This window comes from Salvelinus sp. IW2-2015, linkage group LG14 (genome assembly GCF_002910315.2).
Source record: "Salvelinus sp. IW2-2015 linkage group LG14, ASM291031v2, whole genome shotgun sequence".
In the NCBI taxonomy this organism is placed as follows: domain Eukaryota; kingdom Metazoa; phylum Chordata; class Actinopteri; order Salmoniformes; family Salmonidae; genus Salvelinus; species Salvelinus sp. IW2-2015.
The window spans coordinates 48,550,516-48,572,795 of NC_036854.1; the positions used below are offsets into that span (position 1 = coordinate 48,550,516).

The 22,280-nt window shown below is 42.7% G+C and overlaps 1 protein-coding gene across 2 annotated transcripts in view; it reads left to right on the top strand.

Annotated features, from left to right (window-relative positions):
• LOC111973141 (phenylalanyl-tRNA synthetase 2, mitochondrial) overlaps nt 1-22,280 on the top strand; it is a 127,580-nt gene that overhangs the window by 21,027 nt on the left and 84,273 nt on the right. For both annotated transcript variants that reach the window (XM_024000391.2, XM_024000390.2), the window contains exons 3-5: nt 19,300-19,965; nt 20,238-20,400; nt 20,635-20,766. In XM_024000391.2, coding sequence (XP_023856159.1) covers nt 19,318-19,965; nt 20,238-20,400; nt 20,635-20,766 — 943 coding nt within the window. In that variant the 5' untranslated portion in view covers nt 19,300-19,317. The remainder of the gene's footprint in view (nt 1-19,299; nt 19,966-20,237; nt 20,401-20,634; nt 20,767-22,280) is intronic.

Sequence of the window (22,280 nt, forward strand, 5' to 3'; positions counted from 1 at the left end):
TCGAGGGAAATGTGAATGGAGCAAAGTACAGAGAGATCTTTGATGAAAACCAGCTCCAGAGCGCTCAGGACCTCAGAAGTTTCACCTTCCAACAGGACAACGAACCGAAGCGCACAGCCAAGACAACGCAAGAGTGGCTTTGGGACAAGTCTCTGAATGACCTTGAGTTGCCCATCCAGAGCCCGGACCTGAACCCGATTGAACATCTCTGGAGAGACCTGAAAATAGCTGTGCAGCGACACTCCCCATCCAACCTGACAGAGCTTGAGAGGATATGCAGAGAAGAATTTGAGAAACTTCCCAAATACAGGTGTGCCATGCTTGTAGCATCATACCCAAGAAGACTCGAGTTTGTAATCGCTGCCAAATGTGCTTCAACAAAGTACTGAGTAATGGGACTGAATACTTATGTAAATGTGATATTTCCTTTTGTCTAAAAACCTGCTCTTGTTTTGTCTTTATGGGGTATTGTGTGTAGATTGATGAGGGGGGGGGGGGGGGGGGACTTTCATCCAACAAAATGTGGAAAAAGTCAAGGGGTCTGAATACTTTCCGAATGCACTGTAGGACAGACACTTCAGAACAAACTTCCTTTTAGATGTTTTGGGGGGACTATCTGTTGTTACATCCAGTGACTTGTATTCAATGTGTTTGTATTGGCTAATAGCAGTAAGGCCAAATAAAAATGTCATCAAATAATGTTTAATCATCTTTGGTATAAACTTATTAAAACAATTTCAAATAGTTTAGTAGAACCCCCGCCCCTCCTTTTAAAGGAAGAGCAGTGGACAATGACTTTCCCAGCAACTAAGCCAGGTTCTAGTTTCTTACTGATGCTGTGATGTTGTTATGGACAGCTTGTGTGAGAGACTGTTTGAAAAGAGGTAGTGGCACACACAGAAATAGAGGGGTCGAGAGTGGAGGCGCCAAGGTGCAGTGGGAAAAGAGCTGGATTTTTAGCCAGTGGGGAAAGAGTGGGTGTTGCGGCTTTGGGAGTTCATTTTGGGACCATTAGCTTTGTGACCTTTACACTTTCGAACTCACACACACGGAGCGTTGGCTTGAACAGACACCTCCTTGCTGAAGGACTTTAAGCACACCAACCATATTATTCAATTTTTTGGTACCTTTTTACAGAACCTTGTTACTTCAAATATCACACTGACTGCCCACTGTATTGCATGTTAAGATGCAATACTCTGAATGTAATCATAATACATTATATGATACCAATTAATGTACAGGTAATCATAATGATAACAATGTCAAAATAATCAGATAATTACAACTATTGTACAGTGTACTGTATCGATGAAAGATTACCCATTTCCATCACTCCTCCTCCAAATGGTTCTTTAAAAAAAAAATGGGAAAACAAACTGTGCAATTGTGCATCTTGTTTGAACAGTTGTCTACCAGAATTTACATTTACGGTCTTAATTTCAAACTAATTCTTATTTTCTTTTTACTTTCGCATTCAGGCCCGAAGTGTGTTGTGGCTACTGATGCTATCTCGATAACGCTAGCTGGTTAGTATATACAGTTGAAGTCGGAAGTTTGCATACCAAATACATTTAAACTCAGTTTTTTCAATTCCTGACATTTAATCCTTATAAAAATACCCTGTTTTAGGTCAGTTAGGATCTTTAACTTCCTGACTGATGTCTTGAGATGTTGCTTCAATATATCCACATAATTGTGCTTCCTCATGATGTCATCTATTTTGTGAAGTGCACCAGTCCCTCCTGCAGCAAAGCACCCCCACAGCATGATGCTGCCACCCCCGTGCTTCACGGTTGGGATGGTGTTCTTCGGCTTGCAAGCCTCCCCCTTTTTCCTCCAAACATAATGATGGTCATTATGGCCAAACAGTTATTATGGCCAAACAACTATTGTTGTTTCATCAGACCAGAGAACATTTCTTCAAAAAGTACGTTCTTTGTCCCCATTTACAGTTGCGAACTGTAGTCTGGCTTTTTTTTATGGCGGTTTTGGAGCAGTGGCTTCTTCCTTGCTGAGCGGCCTTTTAGGTTATGTCGATTTAGGAATTGTTTTACTGTGAATATAGATACTTTTGTACCTGTTTCCTCCAGCATCTTCACAAGGTCCGTTGTTCTGGGATTGATTTGCACTTTTCGCACAAATACATTTAACTCTAGGAGAGAGAACGCGTCTCCTTCCTGAGCGATATGACGGCTGTGTGGTCCCATGGTGTTTATACTTCCTTACTATTGTTTGTTCAGATGATCGTGGTACCTTCAGGCGTTTGGAAATTGCTCCCAAGGATGAACCAGAATTGTGGAGGACTACATTTTTCTTTCTAAGGTCTTGGCTGATTTATTTGATTTTCCCATGATGTCAAGCAAAGAGGCACTGAGTTTGAAGGTGGGCCTTGAAATACATCCACAGGTACACCTCCAATTGACTCAAATGATGTCAATTAGCCTATCAGAAGCTTCTAAAGCCATGACATCATTTTCAGGAATTTTCCAAGCTGTTTAAAGGCACAGTCAACTTAGTGTATGTAAACTTCTGACCCACTGGAATTGTGATACAGTGAATTATAAGTGAAATAATCTGTCTGTAAACAATTGTTGGAAGAATTACTTGTGTCATGCACAAAGTAGATGTCGTAACCGACTTGCCAGAACTATAGTTTGTTAACAAGAAATTTGTGGAGTGGTTAAAAAAACGATTTTTTTTATGACTCCAAACTAAGTGTATGTAAACTTCCGACTTCAACTGTACAAGTGTTGTCTGCTTTTGATAGTTGCTAACTCTGGCTGGTTAGTGTATTTAAGTGTTGGTTCTAGAGCAGACATTTAGCTGCTGCAGGTGGTGTGGACAGGCAATATCAATTTGAGCCTCTTCATTCAGGGCTCAGGGAGATTGCTGTCAGCAAGTTATCAGCCTCTGCCACCTCTGCACAATTCCGCCTACATGCCTGACACACACATACAACGCAAGCACCCTCACACACACACTCAATGCAAGTGCACTCACGTCAGTGTTTTTCCACAAGCACATGGATAGGCCAGCCAAATAGAAAAAGTAGCCTGCCAGCCCCCCCACCCCCAAACAAGCTGTATTGTTGATGGCCTTTATTAATACACTCTACTGCTAGATTGTATTTTCAGCCAGCAATTCTCAGGAAAAAACACTGATAGAAAAAAATTACTTTTAGGAAAAACTACATTTGCAACTGCTGACTTCAAGCTTCCTTTTAAGAGGATTCTTTTTATTTATTTTTTTAGCTATCTGCAATACAGGTATTATTACAGAATGAAGCAGGTGTTAAACATGGCCTTTGCTGCACATAAAGCAACAGTTGACTACTCCATTGTCAACACTTTGATTAAATCAGTAGACCTGAAGTGCCTTCCGAAAATATTCACAACCCCTGGACTTTTTCCATATTTTGTTGCATTACAGCCTGAATTTAAAATGTATCAAATTGAGATACCCCATAATGTGAAAGTGGAATTATGTTTTTGGACATTTTTACAAATGAAAAGCTGAAGTGTCTTGAGTCTAAGTATTCAACCCCTTTGTTATGACAAGCCTAAATAAGTTCAGGAGTAAAAATGTGCTAAACTAGTCACATAATAAGTTGCATGGATAGTGTTTTTAACATGATTTTTGAATGACTACCTCATCTTTGTACCACACACATACAATTATCTGTAAGGTCCCTCAGTGGAGCAGTGCATTTCAAACATGGATTCAACTACAAACACCAGGGAGGTTTTCCAATGCCTCGCAAAGAAGGACACCTATTTGTAGATGGGTAAAAAATTTAAACGCATACGTTGAATATCCCTTTAAGCATGGTGAAGTAATACTGCAACAATTGTGGCAAAGCAATCCACGTTTTGTACTGAATACAAGGTGTTATGTTTGGGGCAAAGCCAATACAACACATTACTGAGTACCACTCTCCATATTTTCAAGCATAGTGGAGGCTGCATATTGTTATGGGTATGCTTGTAATCATTAAGGACTGGGGAGTTTTTCTGGATAAAAAAATAAATGGAATGGAGCTAAGCACAAGCAAAATCCTAGAGGAAAACCTGATTCAGTCTGCTTTCCACCAGGGACTGGGAGATTGATTCACCTTTCAGCAAGACAATAACCTTAAACTCAATGCCAAATCTGTCACGCCCTGACCTTAGAGAGCCTTTTTATGTCTCTATTTGGTTTGGTCAGGGTGTGATTTGGGGTGGGCATTGTTTTCTATGATTTTGTATTTCTATGTTTTGGCCGGGTATGGTTCTCAATCAGGGACAGCTGTCTATCGTTGTCTCTGATTGGGAACCATACTTAGGTATCCCTTTTCCCTCCTTTCAGTGTGGGAACTTGTCTTTGTTTGTGGCACTATAGCATTAAGCTTCACGGTCGTTTTGTATGGTTTATTGTTTTGTTGGTGACATTTCTAAAATAAAGGGAAAACGTACGCTCACCACGCTGCACCTTGGTCCAGTTCTTTCATCGGCCGTGACAAAATCTACACTGGAGTTGCCTACCAAGAAGACAGTGAATGTTCTTGAGTGTCCAGTCAGTTCAACACCTTTTTCTAAACTAGTCAAGCTTTCTATTCTTCAATCAAAGCACAGTAAATAGCCTATGCTCCACTACTCCATGGCTGCATATGAAACATGGCAGGGTTCAATGTTAACTTTTTTACTCCCTGGCCCGGTCGGGTCAGTTAGCCCAAAAATCTACTGACCCGACAAGGATTTCTACTGGCCTGGACATGGTGTAGTTCTTAAATTCATTGGGGTCATGCAGGTATAGGTTGGCATGCTGTCTCTCTATATTCAGCTATTAACAGGCTACATTTGGTTATTATCATATGTATTAAAACGCTGTGTTTAGCAATGCAAGTCATTACGCTATTTCTTACAATTGTATTCATTTCATTCATTTTTGTTTTTAAAGCATGTCATTTTGAGAAGATTTTAAAATAGGATGCTGCCCATTTTAGGCAAATGTTCCAAAAGAGAGAGACATGGCTACGGTAGGCTAGCCAAGACGAATGCTAGGTGTCTTTTTGTAGTTTTCGTTATGCAGTCTATCAACAGTAGCCAGCATATTGCTTGGATTTTCAGTATTGAAGGTTTACTTTTGTAAATCCCTTAACCTAAAATAAATAAGCTCAGCGAGTAGATTGGGCACTTCTTTTTGCTCTGGAGAGTTTACATGTGCTTTGTCTGTGTGAAGGAATTAGTGCTGCATTCACATGCTACTCGGAACTAGGACACTAGTGAACTTACATTTACATTTTACATTTAAGTCATTTAGCAGACGCTCTTATCCAGAGCGACTTACAAATTGGTGCATTCACCTTATGATATCCAGTGGAACAACCACTTTACAATAGTGCATCTAACTCTTTTAAGGGGGGGGGGGGTTAGAAGGATTACTTTATCCTATCCTAGGTATTCCTTAAAGAGGTGGGGTTTCAGGTGTCTCCGGAAGGTGGTGATTGACTCCGCTGACCTGGCGTCGTGAGGGAGTTTGTTCCACCATTGGGGTGCCAGAGCAGCGAACAGTTTTGACTGGGCTGAGCGGGAACTGTACTTCCTCAGAGGTAGGGAGGCGAGCAGGCCAGAGGTGGATGAACGCAGTGCCCTTGTTTGGGGTAGGGCCTGATCAGAGCCTGAAGGTACGGAGTGCCGTTCCCCTCACAGCTCCGTAGGCAAGCACCATGGTCTTGTAACGGATGCGAGCTTCAACTGGAAGCCAGTGAGAGAGCGGAGGAGCGGGGTGACGTGAGAGAACTTGGGAAAGTTGAACACCAGACGGGCTGCGGCGTTCTGGATGAGTTGTAGGGGTTTAATGGCACAGGCAGGGAGCCCAGCCAACAGCGAGTTGCAGTAATCCAGACGGGAGATGACAAGTGCCTGGATTAGGACCTGCGCCGCTTCCTGCGTGAGGCAGGGTCGTACTCTGCGAATGTTGTAGAGCATGAACCTACAGGAACGGGTCACCGCCTTGATGTTAGTTGAGAACGACAGGGTGTTGTCCAGGATCACGCCAAGGTTCTTAGCACTCTGGGAGAGGACACAATGGAGTTGTCAACCGTGATGGCGAGATCATGGAACGGGCAGTCCTTCCCCGGGAGGAAGAGCAGCTCCGTCTTGCCGAGGTTCAGCTTGAGGTGGTGATCCGTCATCCACACTGATATGTCTGCCAGACATGCAGAGATGCGATTCACCACCTGGTTATCAGAGGGGGGAAAGGAGAAGATTAATTGTGTGTCGTCTGCATAGCAATGATAGGAGAGACCATGTGAGGATATGACAGAGCCAAGTGACTTGGTGTATAGCGAGAATAGGAGAGGGCCTAGAACAGAGCCCTGGGGGACACCAGTGGTGAGAGCACGTGGTGCGGAGACAGATTCTCGCCACGCCACCTGGTAGGAGCGACCTGTCAGGTAGGACGCAATCCAAGCGTGGGCCGCGCCGGAGATGCCCAGCTCGGAGAGGGTGGAGAGGAGGATCTGATGGTTCACAGTATCAAAGGCAGCCGATAGGTCTAGAAGGATGAGAGCAGAGGAGAGAGAGTTAGCTTTAGCAGTGCGGAGCGCCTCCGTGACACAGAGAAGAGCAGTCTCAGTTGAATGACTAGTCTTGAAACCCTGACTGATTTGGATCAAGAAGGTCATTCTGAGAGAGATAGCAGGAGAGCTGGCAAGGACGGCACGTTCAAGAGTTTTGGAGAGAAAAAGAAGAAGGGATACTGGTCTGTAGTTGTTGACATCGGAGGATCGAGTGTAGGTTTTTTCAGAAGGGGTGCAACTCTCGCTCTCTTGAAGACGGAAGGGACGTAGCCAGCGGTCAAGGATGAGTTGATGAGCGAGGTGAGGTAAGGGAGAAGGTCTCCGGAAATGGTCTGGAGAAGAGAGGAGGGGATAGGGTCAAGCGGGCAGGTTGTTGGGCGGCCGGCCGTCACAAGACCGCGAAGATTTCATCTGGAGAGAGAGGGGAGAAAGAGGTCAAAGCACAGGGTAGGGCAGTGTGAGCAGAACCACACAAACTTCAGGTCGGAAAGTTGGAGCTCTAGAAAGATGCACTAGTTTCCTTCTTGGAATTCCGGGGTTGATGACCTTTCAAACTATTTTTCCCAGTTGGAGCTATTTTTTCCCCCCCCAGAGTTGCCTTAAATGCACTGAAGTCGGAGTTGACCGCAGCAGTGGAACTGGAATGCAAAAATGCGCTGAAAAATGACTGACAAGATCCACTGGCCCAACATGTTTTTACTTGCCCCCGTCAGGCCATAGTTAATGTCAGAACATGCATGTAAAAAATGAATGTGCCAGAACACAATAGGCTAAGTCGCAGGCGCAGAGCTAGGGTCTCAGCACAGAGGGGGGCGGGTGGTCTTATGACTAAATCATATATTTTTTTAAAGGATAGCTGATATGCAGTGGTGTAAAAATACTTTAAAGTACTACTTAAGTCGTTTTTTGGGGTATCTGGACTTTACTATTTATATTTTTAACTACTTTTACTTCACTACATTCCTTAAGAAAACATTGTACTTTTTACTTCATACATCTTCCCTGACACCCAAAAGTACTCATTACATTTTGAATGCTTAGCAGGACAGGAAAATGGTCCAATTCACGCACTTCTCAACAGAACATCCCTGGTCATCCCTGCTGCCTCTGATCTGGCGGACTCACTAAACACACATGCTTCGTTTGTAAATTATATCCGAATGTTGGAGTGTGACCCTGGCTATCCGTAAATTAAAACAGCAAGACAATGGTGACGTCGGGTTTGCTTAATATAAGGAATTGGAAATGCTTTATACTTTTACTTTTGATACTTGAGTATATTTAAAATGAAATACTTTTACTCAAGTAGTATTTTACTAGGTGACTTTTACTTGTCAAAGGTTGTCATTTTCTTTTAAGGTATCTTTACTTTTACTCAAGTATTACAATTGGGTACTTTTTCCACTGCTGATATGGCCTATCATAAATGCAAATTAGGCATCATAACATATTGAGCCATTCAAGCCCATGTCCAATAAAACATAAAGAGAGTTATAGTGTATCATGTGTGTTTTGAAAGACACAAAAAAAGGAGAATAGGTTGCCAGTCGGCCCGTGAATCATACTACGTTTCACACACACAGCCTGCCTATAGGTGCCGATAGGTGATAAGCAAGAGGGCCTGTAATAACATTTTGACTGCTTTCATCTTAACCAAAGACCAATAAAAAAGGATGTTTCACTCAATAGGTTTAAAAAAAATAAAAAAAATAAATGTATACCTTTATTTCAACACGGAACACAGACTGAGACCAAGGTCTCTTTTACAGCTGGGCCCTGCGTATACATGTTTACACATACAGTTTAGGTACAATGATAAAAATAAATAAACAAGACAAACAAAACAATCACAGATAATACAAAAATATATATAAAAAATATTTTAAAATATTTAAAAAAAAATACAACAGATTTCATTTACACAGGTTATTCTACTAACAGCACAATAACTTGCATTACCCGAACCAGTAACAAGCAATACAAAAATAAAAATGCTCCAATAAATATTTAAAATGAGCAAGGGGGACAAGAGTCTCAAGTTTAAGTTTAGTCTGCAGGCTATTCCACAGGCAGAAAAAGGCAGCCATACCCAACTCTGTGGAAACCGCATGGGCCTCAAGTATAATTGTTGTCTCTGCTCAGCCGATGTCGCAATGTTGTAGTTTGATATAGTCTAGTGCATTTGTTTATTCCATCATCATGCATTCCATAGAATAAAATTATAGTCCCAAAAGGTGAAGAATATCCAAATCAAGTACCCATTTTTGAACGTCATCCTCCTCCTTTATGCTGGCAAACCTGCCAACCACTTTGTCAATGTCTCCCGCTCAATACAAAGCAAAGTGAGGTTGGAAAGTCTGGCCTCGTTCATCACGCATGCACACAAATAGCTCTTGATGAGCTTCAGCCAGGCTAAAACTTTGCTTGGCACTGCTGATGGGAATGGTTTTGTAGATTCTACGGAGATTTGTCAGATTTGGATATGCTCGGCGCATGTCGTTAGCAGTGAGGAATGGTCGGACTGCATCAGTGTTGAGATCCGTGGCTAACTCTGAATACATTGTGCAGAAAGAGAGGAAAGCATCCACAACTTCCCCAGGCTTGGAAATGTGAAAGCTCAAGCATATCCCTTTCTGCATCATGTTGCTCAAAGCGCTTTGGGTTGAGCACAGAGAACAGTTGTGCCATTTCTCTGAAGTCGGTTAAATCGAATCTCAAACTGCCCCACAAAAACATCAAGTATGTAAGAGCATACACTGAGTATACAAAACATTAACCACACCTGCTTTTTCCATGACAGACTAACCAGGTGAATTCAGTTATAAGCTATGATTTCTCATGGTCTGGGTCCTTTAGGTCCCTTTTGGCAAACTCCAAGTGGGCTGTCATGAGTAGCTTCCGTCTGTCTACTCTACCATAAAGGCCTGATTGGTGGAGTGCTGCAGAGATGGTTGTCCTTCTGGAAGTTTCTACCGTCTGAAAAGATGAGCTCTATCAGAGTGACCATCGAGTTCTTGGTCACCTCCCTGACCAATGCCCTTCTACCCGATTTGCTCAGTTTGGCCTGGCGGCCAGCTCTTGGAAGAGCCTTGGTGGTTCCAATCTTCTTCCATTGAAGAATGATGGAGGCCACTGTGTTCTTGGGGACCCTCAATGCTGCAAAAATGTTTTGGTACCCTTCCCCAGATCTGTGCCTTGACATAATCCTATGTTGGAGCTCTACGGACAATTCATTCGAACTCATGGCTTGGTTTTAGCTCTGACATGCACTGTCAACTGTTGGACCTTATATAGACGGGAGGGTGCCTTTCCAAATCATATCAAAACAACTCCAAGTTGTAGAAACATCTCAAGGATGATCAATAGGAACAGGATGCACCTGAGCTCAATTTCGAGTCTCATAGCAAAGGTCCTGAATACTTATGTATATAAGGTATTTTTGTTAACATTTTTAATACATTTGCAAGAATTTCCCCAAAACTTCATTATGGGGCACTGTGTAGATTGCTGAGGAAATGTTTTTATTTAATCAATTTTAGAATAAGGCTGTAATGTAACAAAATGTTATATAAGTTATAGTGTTAAATGTTTTTCCTTTAGCTTTTTTAACATCATAGTTGACATGTTTTTCTTTAAAAAAATGATATGGGACATTCAAATTCACATACATTATATGGGACTTGCAAATTCATGATCTTTCCCTCTGTGTAGAAATTTGATGCACAGCGCACACAACACACCCAGCCATGTATGGGAAGCAGGACAGACAACAGACTGTCAAACCAGCAGTTTCCCTGTCATCGCTCACGTTGTGTTTGACAGACGCCTATCCTATCAAGTGATCACTAGAAGATGCATATCGTTAATTCTAGGAGTGTAACGATCGTCGTCTTCTTCGGACGAGGAATAGGAAGGATCGGAGCAAAATGCAGCGTGGTACGTGTCCATGTTACATTTATTATAACTGAACACAGAATACAAAATAACAAAAGTGAAACAACGAAAATCGAAACAGTCCTGCAAGGTGACAAAACACAAAACAGGAGACAACTACCCACAAACACAGGTGGGAACAGGCTACCTAAGTATGGTTCTCAATCAGAGACAACGATAGACAGCTGCCTCTGATTGGGAACCATACCAGGCCAAACACAGAAATACAAAACATAGAACAAAACATAGAATGCCCACCCCAACTCACGCCCTGACCAAACCAAAATAGAGACATAAAAAAGGAACTAAGGTCAGGACGTGACAAGGAGGGGGATTATTTTAAATATATTTCTTTCTGACTAGTGAATTGAAAGTACCCTCGTTAATCGAAGTGAAAAAGTACATGGCGGAAAATGGACTGGCATTTACGGGAATCGATGGTGTGTAGTTGTGTGTGTATCACAATTTGAGATTTGAGAGCCGTCATGCAAACACATACAGTACCAGTCAAAAGTTTGGACACACCTACTCATTCAGGGGTTTTTCTTTCTTTTACTATTTTCTACATTGTAGAATAATAGTGACGACATCAGAACTATGAAATAACACAATTTTATATTTGATATTCTTCAAAGTAGCCACCCTTTGCCTTGATGACAGCTTTGCACACTCTTGGCATTCTCTTAACCAGCTTCACCTGCTGAGCACTTGTTGGCTGCTTTTCCTTCGCTCTGCGGTCCAACTTATCCCAAACCATCTCAGTTGGGTTGAGGTCGGGTGATTGTGGAGGCCAGGTCATCTGTTGTGGAGGCCAGGTCACTCCATCAATCTCTTTCTTGGTCAAATAGCCCTTACACAGCCTGGAGGTGTGTTTGGTCATTGTCCTGTTGAAAAACAAATGATAGACCCACTAAGCGCAAACTAGATGGGGTGGCGTATCGCTGTGGTAGCCATGCTGATTGAATGTGCCTTGAATTCTAAATAAATCACTGACAGTGTCACCAGCAAAGCACCCCCACACCATCACACTTCCTCCTCCATGCTTCACAGTGGGAACTACACATGCAGAGATCATCCGTTTACCTACTCTGTGTCTCACAAAGACACGGCAGGTGGAACCAAAAATTTCAAATTTGGACTCATCAGACCAAAGGACAGATTTCCACAGGTCTAATGTCCATTGCTCATGTTTATTGGCCCAAGCAAGTGGTTTCTATGCAGAAATTTGACCATGTAGGCCTGATTCACTTCTCTGAACAGTTGATGTTGAGATGTGTCTGTTACTGGAAATCTGGGAAGCATTTATTTGGGCTTCAATTTCAGAGTTTTTTTAAATCCCAGCCCCCGTCCCTGCAGGAGGCCTTTTGGTAGGCAATCATTGTAAATAAGAATTTGTTCTTAACTGACTTTCCTAGTTAAATAAAAAAGTAATAACTTATCCTCTGCAGCAGAGGTAATTCTGGGTTTTCCTTTCCTGTGGCGGTCCTCATGAGAGCCAGTTTCATCATAGTGCTTGATGGTTTTTGTAACTGCACTTGAAAAAACGTTCAAAGTTGTTAATTTTCCAGGGTGACTGACCTGAATGTCTCAAAGTAATAATGGACTGTTGTTTCTCTTTGCTTATTTGAGCTGTTCTTGCCATAATATGGACTTGGTCTTTTACCAAATAAGGCTATCTTCTGTATACCAACCCTACCTTGTCACATCAGAACTGATTGGCTCAAATGCATTAAGAAGGAAAGAAATTACACGAATTAACTTTTAACAAGGCACACCTGTTAATTGAAATGCATTCCAGGTAATTACCTCATGAAGCTGGTTGAGAGAATGCCAAGCGTGTGCAAAGCCGTCATCAAGACAAAGGGTGGCTACTTTGAAGAATCTCAAATACAAAATATATTTGTATTTAACACTTTTTGGGGGGGGTTACTACATGATTCCATACAGTATGTGCTATTTCATAGTTTTGATGTCTTCACTATAATTCTACAATGTAGAAAATAGTAAAAAAATAAAAACCCTTGAATGAGTAGGTGTGTCTAAACTTTTGACATGTACTGTATGTACACACACAAAAACATCCTATTGGCATGTACACCTACCTAGTCTATAGACACCCAACGCATTCATAAATCAAACAATTTTAGTAAATGCTCATCGATCAAACAAATATATGAGAAAGTGTAGCAGGGAAAAAAGGGATTATTTACTTTGTTTTGATTGCTGTCACAGAACTCATATGTTACACACTGACAGGCTATGGTACTGTACAAGCGGCAGCAAAGTCCTTTAATTCATTCTTGCAATGAGAAAGTTCGTGTATTTAAGGCTTGATCTGCGAGGTTCTGGGACTAAGCTATTTTAGGTCTTATTCAAAGCTCTGTAGGGAGATGTGTTAGTGAATCAAGTGGTGCCCCTCACCATGAATTATGCAGTGTTTGTGGACTTTCTTCTGCTTCCCTGCTCTCCTCCTCCCGCACTGTCTCCCCTCTCTCTCTTTATTTCACTCTCACACACTTTTTCCTTCTCACACATCCCTCCTTCCCCAGACACACATTGACACGGTGTCTCTCACACACACTGACTCCTCCCCTCCTCGCCCTCTCTCTATCTCTCTCTCCCTCTGACACGGCTGAATACTGACTAGATTTATAGATGTGCTACGTGGGGGTTGGAATCAGAAGCGGGTAATGTGCTGTGTGGACGAGGCGACTCATTCTCTCCCTACCATTAATCAAAAGAAGGGGAGGCTGACTGACGAGTAGATCATTTATTTCATGGGCCCCCCATTGAGACTTTGTGTGTGTGTGTGTTTTGATGGAGTTTATTTGTGTGTTCTTAGTGAATTAGTGAATTATGCATATTTGTGGGACTCACCTTGTAAAACCTACGATTTAGAATTGTAAAACACAAGCCTTAACTGGCTAAATCTTTCCGGATTAAGAACCGTAATCCACTTTGCTGCAATGCCCCTGCAATGCAACATCCTTTGTCCTTAGTCTCTCATTATTTATGTGTGTGTGTGTGTGTGTGTGTGTGTGTGTGCTTGCATGTCTATTTCACCATATTGTGCCAGCGAGAGGAAGGTGTAAGAAAAAACTCAGTTCTCCTCTTCTCAGCTCATGAAAAATAGCTGGGAAAGGGCAAAATATTTGAGCGTCGCCAATAGAGCTGCACTGTTAGCCCAGAAATAAATACAACTCAATCCTCCCAGGTGCTTCGATGCAGTCTTCTCTGCTGAAGCAAACCTGCCTGGCAAATGTTCACAAGGGGAAAGAACGAGCAAGAGAAAGGAAGAGCGACACAGGGTTTATTTTAAAATGAATTTGTTCTCATATAAATCACTGCTTGTCTGCAGTCCATTATTATAGCTGTGCTCATACATTTTAGGCGACGTGTATATTTTAGATGAGATCGCATTGTGTCGGCATCTAGCCTCTTGCCAGGGTGTTCAACCTTTAATGTGTTTGCCTCACGTAACCTCAAACACAGAGACAAGACAGTGTTTAATGTAGAAGGCCATAAAGTTCATTTGAGCACCAATCCAATCCCACATGAATACATTCTGTCCAGCGTTGGTTGATCTCCCCTCGTTTTTTTTCTTCTTTGGCCTTCGAAACTAAATTCTCAACCCTCTAGGCATTTTCGGTTGTAGTATGGTTGGGTGTAGGTTTTATATCAGGCCAATTGAAGGATTGTACAAGTTTTCAAAATGTTCTTTAGACGTTGCCCTACTATAATTTCAAGACAAATTTGTGATATAGGTAAAATCCACAAACACTGAGACCAGATTTTTAACTTTAAAATGTACAGGTAGCTGCCAAAATAAAGGAAAAACCAACATAAAGTCTCTTTAATAGGACAGTGAGCCACCACGAGCCAGAACAGCTTCAATGCGCCATGGAATATATTCTACAAGTGTCTGGAACACTTGGCGGGATGTATTTGTATGTATTATGGATCCCCATTAGCTGCTGCCAAGACAGCAGCTACTCTTCCTGGGGTCCAGCAAAATGAAGGCAGTTCTACATTTTAAAAAACGTTACATTACATTCACAACAGATTTCACAACATATTAAGTGCGTGCCCTCAGCCCCCTACTCTACTACCACATATCTACAACACACAATCCATGTGTACGTGTGTGTGTGTGTGTGTGTGTGTGTATAGTGTCTATGTTATCGTGTGTTTGTATGCATGTGTCTGTGCCTATGTTTGTGTTGCTTCACAGTCCCCGCTGTTCCATAAGGTTTATTTATTTGTTTTTAAATCAAATGTTACTGCTTGCATGAGTTACTTGCTGTGGAATAGAGTTCCATGTAGTCATGGCTCTATGTAGTACCGTGCGCCTCCCATAGTCTGTTCTGGACTTGGGGACTGTGAAGAGACCTCTGGTGGCATGTCTTGTGGGGTATGGATGGGTGTCTGAGCTGTGTGCCAGTAGTTCAAACAGACAGCTTGGGGCATTCAACGTGTCAATACCTCTCACAAATACAAGCAGTGATGAAGTCAAGCTCTCCTCCACTGTGTGCCAGATGACTGACCAGTAGTCCAGGTGTGACATAACTAAGGCCTTTAGGACCTGTCTTGTTGATAGTGCTGTTAAGAATGCAGACAAGCGCTTTGTTTTGGACAGACTTCTCCCCATCCTAGCTGCTGTCGTATCAATATGTTTTGACCATGACAGTTTACGATCCAGGGCTACTCCAACAGTTTAGTCTCCTCAACTTGCCCAATTTCCACATTTGTAATACATCACATTTAGTTGAGATTTAGGGTTTAGTGAACGATTTTTCCCCAAATACAATGCTTTTAGTTTTTTAAATATTAAAGATGAACTTATTCCTTGCCACCCATTCTGAAACTAACTGCAGCACTTTAAGTGTTGCAGTCATTTCAGTCGCTGTGGTAGCTGACGTGTATAGTGTTGAGTCATTCGCATACATAGACACACTGGCACACTTTACTCAAAGCCAGTGGGATGTCGTTAGTAAAGATTGCAAAAAGTAAGGGGCCTTGACAGTTGAATGGGTTATTCCTGATTCTTACCTGGATTTTGTTGGAGAGGCTTCCATTAATGAACACCCTCTGTGTTCTGTTAGTAAGGTAACTCTTTATCCACAATATAATAGGGGGTGTAAAGCCATAACAGATCAGTTTTTCCAGCAGCGGACTATTATCGATAATGTCAAAAGCCACACTGAAGTATTACAAAACAACCCCCACAATATTTGTATCATCAATTTCTCTCAGCCAATAATCAGTCATTTGTGTAAGTGCTGTGCTTGTTGAATGTCCTTCCCTATAGGCGTGCTGAAAGTCTGTTATTGATTTGTTTACTGTAAAATAGCATTGTATCTGGACAAACACCATTTTTTCCAAAAATGGCTATTTGAGCCAGTAAACAGAGCTTTACTATCCTTAGGTAGGGGAATAACCTTTGCTTCCCTCCAGGCCTGAGGGCACACACTTTCGAGTAGGCTTAAATTGAAGATTTGGCAAATAGGAGTGGCAATATCGTCTGCTATTATCCTCAGTAATTTTCCATCCAAGTTTTCAGACCCCGGTGGCTTGTCATTGTTGATAGAAAGCAATAATTTGTTCACCTCTTACACACTTAGTTTTCGGAATTCAAAATTACAATGCTTGTCTTTCATAATTTGGTGAGATATACTTGGATGGGTAGTGTCAACGTGTGTTGCTGGCATGTCATGCCTAAGTTTGCTAATCTTGCCAATGAAAACAATTATTAAAGTAGTTGGCAAAATCCGTGGGTTTTGTGATGAATGAGCCTTCTGATTCAATGAATGATGGAGCGGCCTCTTCACGACTGTCTTGGTGTGTTTGGACCATGATAGTTTGGTGATGTGGACACGAAAGATCTTGAGTCTTGACACCGCTCAACTACAGGCCCGTCAAATGTTTTCCTATAGTCCACGATCAGCTCTATTGTCTTGCTCACATAGAGGGAGAGATTGTTGTCCTGACACCACACTGCCAGGTCTCTGACCTCCTCCCTAAAGGCTGTCTCATCGTTGTCGGTGATCAGGTCTAGCACTGTTGTCTCATCAGCAAACTTATTGATAGTTTTGGAGTCGTGCTTGGCCATGCAATCGTGGGTGAACAGGGAGTACAGGAGTGGACTACGCACCCCAACCCCAGTGTTGAGGATCAACGTGGTAGATGTGTTACCACTTGGGGGCGGCCCGTCAGGAAGTCCAAGATCCAGTTGCAGAGGGAGGTGTTTAGTCCCAGGGTCCTTAGCTTAGTGATGAGCTTTGTGGGAACTATGGTGTTGAACGCTGAGCTGTAGTCAATGAATAGCATTCTCACATAGGTGTTCCTTTTGTCCTGGTGGGAAAGGGCAGTTTGGAGTGCGATTGAGATTGTGTCATCTGTGGATCTGTTGGGGCGGTATGCAAATTGGAGTGGGTCTAGGGTTTCCAGCGTAATGGTGTTGTGAGCCAATTCCAGCCTGTCAAAGCACGTCATGGCTACCGACGTGAGTGCTACGGGGCGGTAATCATTTAGGCAGGTTACCACTCTTTGGCTCAGGGACTATGGTGGTCTGTTTGAAACATGTAGATATTACAGACACAGTCAGGGAGAGGTTGAAAATGTCAGTGAAGACACTTGCCAGTTGGTCCATGCATGCCATCTAGCACCACAGCTTTATAGGTCTTGTTCACATCAGCTACGGAGAGTGTGATCACACAGTCGTCCGGAACAGCTGGTGCTCTTATGCATGCTTTAATGTTGCTCGCTTCGAAGTGAGCATAAAAGGCATTTATCTCATCTGATAGGCTCACATCACTGGGCAGCTCGTGGCTGGGTTTCCCTTTGTAGTCCAAAATAGTTTGCAAGCCCTGCCACATCCTGCGAGCGTCAGCCGGTGTAGTAGGATTCAATCTTAATCCTGTATTGACGCTTTGCCTGTTTGATGGTTCATCTGAGGGAAAAGCGGGACTTCTTATAAGCGTCCGGATTAGTGTCCCACTCCTTGAAAGTGGCAGCTCTAGCCTTTAGCTCGATGCGGATGTTGCCTGTAATCCAGGGCTTCTGGTTGGGATATGTACGTACATTCACTGTGGGGACGATGTCGTTGATACACTTATTGATGAACCCGGTGACTGAGGTGGTATACTCCTCAATGACATTGGATGTTCCAGTCTGTGCTAGCAAAACAACCCTGTAGCGTAGCATCCGCTTCCGTATTTAGCGAGTCACTGGTACTTCCTGCTTTAGTTTTTCCTTGTAAGCAGGAATCAGGAGGATAGATTTATGGTTAGATTTGCCAAATATATATTTTTTTATACATCTCTGTGTGTGGAGTAAAGGTGGTCTATAGTTTTGTTTTCCTCTGGTTGCTCAAGTGAGATGCTAGTAGAAATGAGGTAAACAGATTTAAGTTTCCCTGCGTTAAAGTCCCTGGCCATTAGGAGAGCCGCTTATGGCCTTATACAGCTGAGTGCGGTCTTAGTGCCAGCATCGGTTTGTGGTGGTAAATAGACGGCTACAAATAATATAGATGATAACTCTCTTGGTAGATAGTATGGTCTACAGCTTATCATGAGGTACTCTACCTCAGGCAAGCAATACCTCAAGACTTCTTTTAATATTAGACATCATCCCCTCTGGTGCCATTATGTCAATGATATAATGTCATTCATCTTTGTTTCATAGTGTTTCATCTTATTATTCAGTTTAGTCACATGATTTCTCAATTTGCAGTACATTTGTCAATTATTTGTACAGCCAGACCTATTTGCCTGTTTTTTTTGTTGGCCTCATCCCTCTCAACCTTACAATTTTTCAATTCCTCATTTCACAGGGATTTAACAGTTTTTACAGTAATTTTCTTAATGGGTGCACATTTATAAAAAAATTGGGATAAGCAATTTTATGAGTCAAGTACAGCGTCTGGTTGCTCCTCATTACACACCACGGACCAACAAATATTATTTACATCAACAACATAGGAATCGCTATAAAACTGACATTTGACAGAGCCTCCTGAGTGACACAGCAGTCTAAGGCTCTGCATCGCAGTGTTGCGGCTGTAGGGAGAGAATTACCTCGCTTATTGCGATCTAGCGACTTCTTGTGGTGGGCTGGGCGAATGCAGGCTGATTTTGGTCGTCAGTTGAACTGTGTTTCCTCCGACACATTGATGCAGCTGGCTTCCGGGATCATGAAATTGGGGAGAAGGGGGGGGGATAAAATAATAATAATGACGTGACATCGTTCTTCCATGAGAAATCCATAATTTGGTGTTTTGTTGATGATGGTGGAAACCGTCGTCTCAGGCACCGCTCCTGAATCTCGCATTAGTTTTAATTGGATTGAAATCTGGTGACTGAGACTGCCATGGCATATGGTTTACATTGTTTTCATGCTCATTCAGTGACTTGTGTCCTGTGGATGGGGGCATAGCCATGGTAGTAGCTAAAATAATAGCCTTCTCAGCATTTTTATACATGACCCTATAGCATGATGGGTTGGTAATTGTTTAATTAACTCAGTAACCACACCTGTATGGAAGGACCTGCTTTCAATATACTTTGTATCCTTCATTTACTCAAGTGTTTCAATTATATTGGCATGTAATGTTTTTGTAAAATGTTCTGTGGAAATTGTTAAGTAGTCATTGTGCATGGAGTTTTACCTTGTAACCATTTGGTTATTTAACTTTGTAACCATTTTGTTTTTGTTTGACATATTTGAAAAATCGGAGTCCCTGTGTCACTTTGTTGCTATGGAATTGAAAGGCCGCCAGAACTTACAAATGTCCCTGTCTTCTATAGGTCCATGGAGCAGGTACCATGAGGCTGCACTGCAGGATCCTTCCCCTCTTCCTCCCTATCCTCAAGCCTCTAGCACGTCATAGGCCGCTCTGCTGCCTTCCAGCCAATGGCAGGCCAACCACAGCCCCCAGACTCTTCCTCTCCTCCCGTCACCTGACCACTGATGTCCCCTCCTCCCAGCCCCTGGTTGGCCAAGATACAACGGTCAAAGTTATGGGCTACTCCTACCCTCGTGATGACTTTACCAACGTGACCAGCAAGATCCTGGCCAAGGTGGGCTGCAACCTGCACAACCAAGCCCACCATCCTCTCTGGCTCATCAAAGAGCGAATCAAAGCCCACTTCTACCGTGCCTACATCATGCGCTCTGGCAACCCGCTTTTCTCGGTCCATGACAACCTCAGTCCGGTGGTGACGACGGAGCAGAACTTTGACAGCCTGCTCATCCCGCCCGACCACCCCAGCCGGAAGCGAGGCGACAACTACTACCTCAACCGGGGTACCATGCTGCGAGCTCACACCTCCGCCCACCAGAGGGAGCTGGTGTGCTCGGGGCTGGACGCCTTCCTGCTGGCGGGTGACGTGTACCGAAGGGACGAGATCGACGCCAGCCACTACCCCGTGTTCCATCAGATGGAGGGTGTACGCCTCTTCTCCAACCACGAGGTCAGTATAAATGGTTGTGGAGTTAAAGTACTGATACATTCAAACTAAACGCAACACTGCCATGAGAAGCTCCAGTGTTATTGATTAGCTTCTAATCCTAACCACAAGGTCAAGGCATTCTCTGTAGTGTCACAACAAGGTCAAAGAGTAGGACTCACAAAGTAGGATGAATATACTGGGCCCTTGTTACACAGCGGCAAGATCTACTGTTTAAAGACATTGATAAGTCATCTTAGATTCACATACAGTAACTCACCTTTTTTACCCCCAAGTTGTTTGCCAAGGTGTCGAGTGGAGAGGACCTGTCTCTCTTTGAGAGCGGGGGGCACCGGACCCCTCAGAAACAGGAGACACACACTCTGGAGGCGGTTAAGCTTGTGGAGTTTGATCTGAAACAGACCCTCGACCGTATGGTCAGACACCTGTTTGGAGAAGGTAAACAACATTCCAAGTTCAAGTTTGTTGATAGGGACATCTTACCTTCCGATGGGTCTTGAGAAAGAGAGAAGAAATGCAATTAATATTCCCCGATAGTCCTTTAAGGCCAGTGGTCTCTAGAAAGAAAGGACGTTTTTTGATACTTTTGGGATCAGTCCCTCGCCTTTTGTCTCAACCTGTCCTTTCTTCTCCTCCATCTACCTTCATATTCTCCTCTCTTCTCTGTGCCAGAGCTGGAGATCCGCTGGGTGGAGTGTTACTTCCCCTTTACCCATCCCTCCTTCGAGATGGAGGTGCGTTTCCAGGAGGACTGGCTGGAGGTGTTGGGCTGTGGAGTAATGGAGCAGGAGCTGGTGCACTCTGGTAAGCACATCTGTTGAGAGACACACACACACACACACACACACACACACACACACACACGTAAACACTCACACACGAACGCATGAACACAGACACACCCTCATTCACTCTTCCAAACACACATGCACTTACTGTATACATGGACACAAACATGCTTTCACAAGAAAATGCACTTTCATAGACATACACACTTGGGCAAATACAAACTTATGCTTGCATACACTTACTCTGTCTCACACATACAAATACAGTGCATTCGGAAAGTATTCAGACCCCTTCCCTTTTTCCACATTTTGTTACGTTACAGCCTTATTCTAAAATTGATTAAATTGTTATTTTTCCCTCCTCAATCTATACCAATACACCATAATGACAAAGCCAAGACACGTTTTTAGACATTTTTGCAAATGTATTGAAAATAAAAAACAGAAATACCTTATTTACATACAGTACCAGTCAAAAGTTTGGACACCTGCTCATTTTCTTTATTTTTTACTATTTTCTACATTGTAGAATAATAGTGAAGACATTAAAACTATGAAATAACACATATGGAACCATGTAGTAACCCCCAAAAAAGTGTTAAACAAATCAAAATATATTGTAGATTCTTCAAAGTAGCCCTGATGACGTTATCTCAACCAGCTTGATGAGGTAGTCACCTGGAATGCATTTCAATTAACAGGTCTGAACAGGTGTGCCTTGTCAAAAGTTCATTTGTGGAATTTCTGTCCTTAATGCGTTTGAGCCAATCAGTGGTGATAAGGTAGGGTTGGTATACAGAAGATATCCATATTTGGTAAAAGACCAAGTCTACATTATGGCAAGAACAGCTTAAATAAGCAAAGAGAAACGACAGTCCATCATTACTTCAAGACATGAAGGTCAGTCAATCCGAAACATTTCAAGAACTTTGAAGGTTTCTTCAAGTGCAGTCGCAAAAACCATCAAGCGCTATGATGAAACTGGCTCTCATGAGGAACTCTACAGGAAAGGAAGACCCAGTGTTACCTCAGCTGCAGAGGATAAGGTCATTAGAGTTACAGCCTCAGAAATTGCAGCCCAAATAAATGCCTCACTGAGTCCAAGTAACAGACACATCAACTGTTCAGAGGAGACTGCGTGAATCAGGCCTTCATGGTCGAATTTCTGCCAAGAAACCAATACTAAAGAACACCAATAAGAAGAAGAGACTTGCTTGGGCCAAGAAACATGAGCAAAGGACATTAGACGGGTGGAAATCTGTCCTTTGGTCTGATGAGTCCAAATTTGAGTTTTTTGGTTCCAACTTTGTGAGACGCAGAGTAGGCGAACGGATGATCTCTGCATGTGTAGTTCCCGGCGTGAAGCATGAAGGAGAAGTTGTGATGATGTGGGGGTGCTTTGCTGGTGACACTGTCTGTGATTTATTTAGAATTCAAATCAAATCAAACTTTATTTGTCACATGCGCCGAATACAACAAGTGTATACCTTACCGCGAAACGCTTACTTACAAGCCCTTAACCAACAGTGC